The sequence below is a fragment of the Cebidichthys violaceus genome, unplaced genomic scaffold (assembly GCF_023349555.1).
Source record: "Cebidichthys violaceus isolate CVI_PGR_0920_01 unplaced genomic scaffold, fCebVio1.0.p SCAF_16, whole genome shotgun sequence".
Lineage (NCBI taxonomy): Eukaryota > Metazoa > Chordata > Actinopteri > Perciformes > Stichaeidae > Cebidichthys > Cebidichthys violaceus.
In genome coordinates this window covers 10,375,400-10,384,790 of record NW_027176329.1, presented here as the reverse complement: position 1 = coordinate 10,384,790, position 9,391 = coordinate 10,375,400, and the positions used below count along the sequence as shown (strand labels likewise).

Sequence of the window (9,391 nt, the reverse complement as noted above, 5' to 3'; positions counted from 1 at the left end):
ATGTTTTCATGAGTTCGGTTTCCGTATTTCAGTTTCTTTTCTAAATGCATATTTTTAAGTCACACAGCATGTCGGTCTCAGTTTGCATCAATGTCTGCAAAAAATAGAAGGAATACTGAAACTGAAAGGCAGTTGCAAAATTAGTTTGTCAATATGACATTTTGGGGAAACATTCCCCCGAGCGAAGTGAGCTAAGATACCTTGTGACATCTGACGCAGTCAGTTGAAGTGAGTGGATCTGACACATGTTCACACAAGGTACAAAATATAGCTATGAAGTGCAACACATTATACCTTTTAATAAATTGCATTTTGGACCTTACTCAATATAATTCATATCTGTACACTTGTAAAACATTATGCTTGTATTGGACATCCGAGTAGACGTATTTCTAGTGGCTGTACTGGATTAGCGTGACATTTTGTACAAACATTCATGGTCCCCAGAGGAACTGGCACCCCCTGGTTTATGGCCATAGAGAGACTCTATGGATGGCTCTGTATTTGTCGGCCTACCACTGGTCTACACTTAAGTAGCTAAGCTGTTGAATGGATTCTCGTGACATTTTGTTCATGTTTTCCAGAGGATGAAACTTTGGTGATCCCCAGACTTTTCATCTGTCACTATCATCAGAGAGAATTTCTAATTTGTTCAATACTACTTATCGGTAACAACAAATATTTGCAAAACTAATTATCCCACATTCCCATCATCCTCAGCTGTGCTTTGGTTTTGGTGCTAAATAGCAATTATTAGCATGCTAACACACAAAACTAAGATGGTTAATATGGTAAATATTATACCTGCTAAGCATCAGCATGTTAGCAATGTCATTGTGAGCATTTTAGCATGCTAAAGTTAGCATTTAGCGCAAAGTAGAGATTACAGCTTCACAGAGCTGCTAGCATGCAGCCGTCTCGTAGTCTTGCTACGCCTGATGCTGGCATCAGTCTAGAAAAGAATTGTCATCATTTAATAATAAATCAATACTAAATAATTTAACAACTTGCATTAACTCTATAAAGAAGGTCTCTCATTGTGTGTAAGAGAAGAAGCTCCAGATTTTGGCTCAACGGCTTTATGAAGTGAATCACAGTGAGAGATCCAGCTTCCTGGTTGTCATCTCTAGGCTGGTTTTCCTTCTTTAGATTTGTTTACAAACCAGACTAGATGTACTCTATTTGCAGCTTTCTGTAAATTATAAACAGTATCATCTTTCCTTTGATACCGAATACTCCGTCACAACATATTTTTTGGAGACAAGCATTTAGCTATTCCTGGGCTTAAGATTTGACCAGATGTCCAAAGTGTGGGCACATGTACATATCTGCCCACACACACACACACACACACACACACACACACTGCACTAGGTCTTTGGCTGTTTGTGTGAGTGGGTCCCCAGCTGTTGAGTGCTGTGCAGATGTAACAACCAGAAATGAGGGATTACAGCTAAATCTGAAGGCAGAGGGGAAGAGGAGGGTGGGGTGATTAGGGAACAATGTGGTGACTGGAGGTTCGGTACGGCAGTCTGAAATGAAGACAAGGGTTAAGAGGGGTCAGAGGAAATGCAAGCTGATGATAGAGAGATTAGACACAAATGATAAGAGGCCAGAGGGCGAGATGTACAGTAGTGAAAATTTAAGGAAAAGAAAGAACACAGGAAGGACAAAAGAGATGAGAATTTTAACAAGTGAAAGCTGGAGGGCGTAAAAAACAGAAATAGAAAAAAAAACTATTCCATGGAGGGAATCTGTGAAGCTGGAGCACAGTCCATTTTTTTCATTTGATTACAAATTCATTGATTTCTTCAACTTTCTCCACTATCTACAGAGGCTGTGTTAATGCAGGCAAGAATAAGCTGCAGTTAAAGCATCTTAAATCTCACATCCATTAATATACTCACACATGGGAGACTTTGGGATGTTTTTGCGAACATAGTTTCTGCTTTGGAACAGTGCAGCTTTCAGCAGAGATCAGATGTGTTTTCTATAATTCATAAGACGCTTTAGCTTCTTAAATGGAAAAACAGATAACGTTTTTTGTCTGACTTCACTGATATGTTTATGAATGTAAATACATTGTGAAGACCTCAACTCAGGGCATACAATCTTTGTCCTTGTACAGCCTGATATCTACCTCTATTTTCTTTTACAGCCCAGGGTTACAGTCAACTCCTGCCCTGTTTAATATTCAACACATTTTCACACGCGCGACTGCATCTCGTACTAGAGGCTGCTGCAGACGGCGAACGTGGTCTGTTTGATATTCTGCGATAACTTTCCTCCACTTGTCAACACATTAGTCAACTGATCTGGAGAGGATTGGCAAGAGCCCAAATTAATGTGCGCAAAAGCAAAGCCCTCTAGGAAGCTTAAAGCTGCTCTAATTAAGATGCACATTCACATTTTCCTGCCTCTCTTCACAACATGTCCAAGAAAGTCTGCCTCATAAAATCCAGAATCAATGTGCTGTCATTGTAAAATTGGAGGTTTTCATTTCATTTAGGCCCATTATGACGATTCAATAAATGCAAGCTTGTGCCTATTTCTAGCAAGCCGAGTTGTTCCTGCTTGCAGATTTCACATTTTTGACTATAACGTGACCCTTGATCCACCGAGGGCCATTTATAGGCTCAAAAGGGACTATTAACGAGATTGAATGCCGACCCCACAGATCCTTCTGTGTTAGTTCATTAGCTGTGAAATATAATAAAATGAAGACCGATTTATCACGTGTCTTACCGGCCTTGAAAGCTTTCTTATACGTCACCAGTGGACTGTCACATCATCCTCCCTATCCTGCCAAGTATCTCAGTCACAAGAGCCAGCATCATATTTCCCAGGGGACTAGATGATGCCATTTTGGATCCCAAAATGTCTCCTCACCTAATCTCAGCTCAGCTTAAACCCCCCCACCTGGGGTTGTCTCCATCCGCAGAGGAGGAGAGTTGACTCACAGTGACCTGAAGCTGGAGGAGTGTCAAGTCACATCCAGAATCCTGGGAAGATTTGAGGAGATCCCATCAGGATACTTTCAGACCAGCGGAGACGCATCTGAGATACCACCTGGGATCAAGTGAACGGATTCATACTGCAGCTATGGAACTGAGATCATCGTCATTTATTAGGGTTGACTCAGTGATGACATTAATAGTACAGTGTGCTTAATTAGCAGAAACAGAGGGAAACAAGTCGCCCACAGTCTGTCTCACGGTAAAATAATCTAGCACCTCTAAAGCTCAATCATTTCTACGTTACATTGTGTTTCTTTAATCTGTACACAAAGTGAAGTGTGGGGGATTACGTGCCAGACAACAACCAACAAACCTGTCCTCAGGATGCACAGATTAAATCATTAACAAACTTAGATTTCCATGTTAAAACAGAAATAGCTCTTTCACATGAAAATGTAGGTTATTCTCATGTCAATCTGTGATGACTCACCTCTGGACTAATATAATCCTGAAGGTTGAAATAAATGGTCAGTACAGTAGGTCAGCTCATCCTTTTAACAGTTACATAAGAGACGTGTTTAGCAAATGTTGCCTTTGATGGCCTTTCTTCACTGATTCATCATTCATCAACACTGGATGTCCCTGAGCAGCCTCACTGGCAGCCTTGAGCGACGGCACACTATACATTTTGAGTTTGAGAAGATATTATTCTTTTGTTCCCACTGGATTTCAGCAGTTTAACATGTATTCAGACCAGCTTAGAATAAAGATAGCAAAATCTGTTCAGGGTACACAAGTCACCTTATACATAAACCAACTCATCATTGTTGGTCTAAATTAATATTTCATCCTATAGGCAAACATACTTAATGTAAATCTGTTGCATAATGTTTTTCAAATGTCCTGTAGTCCATCTCACCGGCAGTTTCCCCAGCAGCGACATGGGCTGAAAGAAAGCTTTGGCGACACCTGTAGGTGGAAAGTAGATTAGATGGCTAAGTAGAATATCCTCATAAAAACCTGTTGTCTGGCAACAAGATACCTGGTTGAGATGTTTCCCATGTCATCATATTGTTGTCTTGAAAGTGTAGCTGGAAAACCAGTGTGTGCGTCTGACACAAGAGAGCACATGAAACTGAACCTCCCTTGTTATATACAATAAACGCATGGTTGCACATGCAGTATACAAAATACTGTCAAGAAGCAGGAATCCACAACGAAAAGGGAAAAAAAGGCTTCTCAAATGTGTCAGTGAGTGAATGCACTGAACGGCAGTAAGATCACAGAAAGAGGGTAAACATTTCCAGTGAAAGTAAATATCACTCATACAAGCTGAGCACTGAAGAAAGTAGACCGTGAAGTGAGTAAATAGCTGGCATTGACACACGTCTAGCATGTGCACTCTGTTTAATGTGTAGCTGCAAACCATGTTAAAGTGATCACTATGCCTACAAGCGTTACGCATTTCATACATTTCCTGCTGGTTGCTCAGGCTGGCAATGAGTTGTAGAGTTGGTGTTTGATTTCCGCCTCCTTCTATTAATTTAGCAACCCCCCGATATGTGCGTTGGACGAGGAAAATGTGTTGCTTTGGACAAAACCTTCTGCCAAATTTATATTCTTGTGCTGCACGATTCCCAAAATAAAACCTTCATTATGTCAATGACATAATTTTTTTGGCCCGAGGCATCTTGAACGAAACACAAGTAATTTTCTTACGACTTCCAACCTTTGAAAACAGGTGTTTCCAAAAAGCACTTGAAGGCAGCACCAGTCCCCGTGATTGTCTCGCTGATGGCCTGAGCTGTAACAGGTTCTCTGAGGAAGAGGCATCCGTTTCATTGTTTGGGCCAGACGGTGCAGCTCATCAGGGGAATTCTTCTCGACGGCACGGGGCCTGCCCGTGCTACAGATGGCTTATCTCACAGTAAATGATTCAGAAAACGATAACATGCATCCAAACGGAGACGAGGTCGTGTCCTTTTGCAAATGGAACGTCTTTCGTAGTTAGAGTATGGACAGAGCACCTTTTTTTTTGGGGATCTCTATTTCACGCTAAAAATGTGAGGCTCTGTGTCAGCTGCTCAGGGAAAGGTGGGCATTTTAAATTCACTCGCAACACTCCTGATTCTCTCATTTAAATAGTAAGCGCATCAATTAATGTTTGATTTAGGCACAAGCAAAACATAAGCCATTCCAGGCAGGAAATTAAGGTGTAAATATGACAGCGTTAATTCCCTTATATAACTAACCAGTGACAGCCTCACTGCCAAAAACCAAGCAGGCCAATTTCCTGCAAAAACGATGGTTTAAGTTGTCAACTCGGGGCCTGGAGCAGAAGCTAAAGCCCTTCCCCTGTTCTCCCACTGTCCAAACACTGAAACATGTATGTGCAAGTCCAAACCTATAAGTAGGCGAGGGACTGGAAGCCAAGTCCCACAGTAATATTCAACAATTATCAATCTGTCAGCTAAATGCACAAACGTCAGGCCAAATCAGAAGCTGCTCCCTCACAGGAGAGTCAAGCAGCTGTGAAACATTTATTAACAGACGCGATCACTTCGTCGTAACCTGCTTGGTTAAGTACGGTTCACATGTTGTCAAGAAAATTGTCAATCACATAAAGAACATTAAATTAACGCAAATAGTTTGTTGGCACTAGCCCAATACACATACGCACACACACACACACACACACACACACACACTTGCATATAGTCTTTGACACAGGACTGGAGGTGACAAGTTGACAGCCGAGAGCAGAATGCGCTCCACTTTTTTCTCTCTAATGTGATTTTAGGCCTGATGTGTAACATCAAAGACAAAAATCTTATCCGGCCCCCTCTGTCCCTTTTGACATGGACATTGGTGCATTTGGGAGAGATGTCCCTCCCCATTGTCAGCTCCTTTCTGTTCTGCGTACAAAGATTAGAAAGAAGCTGACAGGAGCGAAGGGAAAGGAGAGCGACGTGGAGAGACGGAGGGAGACAGATTTGTGGAGACATGAATGGCTTGCAGGTGGTTTTTTTTCTCTTTTCCAGAGAGAGATGGATAGAGTGGGAGATGTGGAGCCGTGACTACTCCCCCCCCCCCCATGCTGTCATTATGTTTTATGGCAGAAGAAGTGTTTGCAGAACCGCAGCGAGGTGCTGCACGGATGGGCCATGTGAGAAAGGGTGATAATTTCACACCAAGACTATGTGCTGTCTGTTCACGTGTCTGCTCACAACCAACGTATCTACGAGCGGAGTGTGAGGGAAGGAGGGAGAGCATTGCTTCCAAGTGGTGCTCAAGAAAAACAAACAGAGGTGAGTGCAGCGGGAGTGAAGGTGAAGGAGTCACTGCTGAGATAAGGAAAGGGCAGAGGCGAGGAAGAAGGCTGCATATTATCTCTGTGCAAAGAAACAGTTATAAATTAATACACACAAGTAAATTTGCAAAAAGATTTTAATAGGCATTATTTTAATCATTCTTGGATCAATTTACAGTTTTTTTTGTTTTTTTAATCATTCTTGTCAAAGGTAAACACATTTCTTGTGGTTGTCTTCAACACCAGTAAATGCTTTTCGCCCCGCTTCCCAAACCCCGTAACGTAAACCAACATTACAGAAGAGCACGTTCTCTCATACACACTTGCATATTCAGATCCTACAAACGACTCCTTAACAGGTACGGAATTTCTAAATGCAACATACTCGAGAAGCGCGGACAAACACATTCTACATACACACGCACACAGATGTGCACACGTTTTTTTTTTCTCTTGCCCACTCCCCCCCCCCCCCCCCCCCCCCCCCCACACACACACACACACACACACACACACACACACACGCACACGCACAAAGGAAAGAAGGCAGATAAAGCCACATTCACACACACTCATACACACTTGTCCACACGCACGCACATTCAATAACCGGCATGTATTATAAATATACATTACAATGCAGACTCCTTCGTTTTCGCAAATGAGGAATGCTGCCCTTCATCAACTCCGTCTGTGCATTCACAGTTGGTTTATGACGAGCGCTTCAGCAACATAATCTGGTTATCAGTGTCTGTTACATTGGTGTAGGGTTACTGAGTGTATGTCCCTACTGATCAGTCAGAACCAATAACCCCCTCTTTTTGTCAGGCTGAATTACATCTGCCTATCTATCTATACAAGCAAAATGCTGCAGTAAAAATTCCACTGTTTTAAAAAAAAGAATAAAAAAATGGCACAATAGCTTATTGAGCAAATGCCTACAAATGCACATTAATAAATTAGATAAATAAATAATATACTTTAATGTTAAAATAAATACATTTGAAAAGTAAATAAATTCAAAAAGCACAACATTGTAATCTGATTAATGCCATCCTACGTTGTCCTGTATTACAATATAAAAAAGTGAACTTCTCTTTATTTGCACATTCACACGTTGTTTTTTTTTTCTCCTTTTAAACAAAATGGCGGCAGCGTTACTTTGAGACTCAAAGCACAATTTCTCCTCAGGCACCTGCCGCACTCTGGCGGCTGTTTAGGGTCGTTTCCATGGTTACCGTGACTGCTGTAATGGCCATCAGCACTGATTGGCTGGGAACCTCTGAAGTGGAAAAGGAATTGATGGCGTTCTCTAGGATTAAATGAGAACTTGCTGCGGAGAGAGCTTTTTAAGAATTGTAAATTAGTGGTATTCTGAATGACTGCTGATTGCTGCGAGGAAAAAGGTTTGACATCCGGAAAATCTACGCCAAGTGCTGAAGGTAAACGCATTGGAACAAAACACACATCTAGCACGCCTAAGTGCCGTCAAATTACTAGTCCGGGGTCTGTATTTTTCTAGGGTTGTTAAAGTGTGAAGGCAGGAAATGCAGACAAAGGACTAGTTCTAAGAGGGCACTCGCTGTCCTCTAAGAAACGCGGGCTTTGCATCTGTATCTCACAAAAGCCAGGGGTATTTTTGATGTCTGCTGAAAATGGATTCTTGAAAAGGCCCGTGGATATCCTCCCAAAGTCTTTCCATTTCATGAGAAACACATTGGGCTCTTATAAGCAGCAGCTCCAACGCACCAGTGTGAAAACATTCTTCAATGTCCAGGATAATGGCAGCAGTTCTCATCGCTGACTGATTACATAAATATCCTGTATAGCCCAGGTGAGATCAGTACAGTTCCAGAGTCCAGCTTGCTCTTTACTACATCTAAATTGAGTTCTATCCATCAGCATACTTGGTCCAAGGCCTAAAAATCCACTGCAAAGTCCACAATTCTTCAAAGCGTATAGTCAAAAGACAGTGCGGCTTAAATTCCTCAGGTGTTTTTTACATCCATGCTACAATATCCAACTCATTATAAGTCCACTTTCTCACTCGCCTGTCGGCTGACAGGCATGACAGCGGCACAGAAGTCTGATTCTGAATATTGGTTGTGGTCTCCATGTTGCGGCAAACGCACCTGCATGAAATGACAATGACGATCAAACAACACATGGAGTGTCAAAATACACTGGTGTAAATATGACAGCAAAAAGGCCTCTCCTTCTTTTAAAAGTCTAGTTAAGTGAAGTTCAAGGTTTTTTTTTTATTTCCGTGTCCTTTTGATTGTGGTTCTGTTGCACCCCTATTTTACCGTCTGTGTTTCTGCCAACTCTCACAACAACAACTTGGTGGACACAAAGCCCTTCGGACAAGGCGGTCCCAGCTTTGCATGAAGTGTCACTCGCGGTGACAAGTCGCTAGGACAAAAGGACGGCAGACACGAGCAGCATCGCCACGGTGAGAAGAAGGCGGTCCCGTGAGGGGCTGCTGCCACTGACGCTTTTCTCCAGTTTGGGAACTTCGGGGTTAAATTCATCTGGAGAAAAAGTCACAGAAAGAGAAAATGAGAAAGTGAGAAAAGAGGAACGCGACTGTGAAAGAGCGAGAGAGATGGTGTGCGCCAAACAGAGGGAAACGAACCATTACCACATTATTAATTCATCAATCTAAAGGCAATGTGTGATGCATGCTAATTGTGCTTTAACATATGCAGAGAAAAAGACATGACGCAATTATCAAACCACCAATTATCATCAGCACTGCTACATATAGCTATTTCTCCCGTGGGATGAAAAATTAAAAACACTTTTATTTCTGATCTGGCTTCTTTTTTTTTTGTCACGTACTCTTCTTTTCACACTAATGATGTTTTTATCCTAGCGGGATTTCAATCAAACCAAATTACTATGGCCATGCCATTGATTAGACACAACAGAACATTAGCTGGAGGGGGAAAACGGAGAAAGAATTGGGAGAACACATTTTCTAATATTCTGTAAAAAGTGGATTAAACTGAGCCATTATGCTCTGTCTCGACGTAATGTTTCCCATTATATCTAGAGGGTTATTACATGCCAAAATAAAGCAAAAGGAACCAAACAGAGCTCTGTTGCTTACACAACTATAGGA

The 9,391-nt window shown here is 41.8% G+C and overlaps 1 protein-coding gene across 2 annotated transcripts in view; it reads right to left on the bottom strand.

The window, feature by feature from the left end:
• Window positions 1-6,736: 6,736 nt before the first annotated feature.
• Window positions 6,737-9,391, bottom strand: part of efna3a (ephrin-A3a) — a 60,234-nt gene continuing 57,579 nt past the window's right edge. For both annotated transcript variants that reach the window (XM_068711177.1, XM_068711178.1), the window contains one exon: window positions 6,737-8,798. In XM_068711177.1, coding sequence (XP_068567278.1) covers window positions 8,680-8,798 — 119 coding nt within the window. In that variant the 3' untranslated portion in view covers window positions 6,737-8,679. The remainder of the gene's footprint in view (window positions 8,799-9,391) is intronic.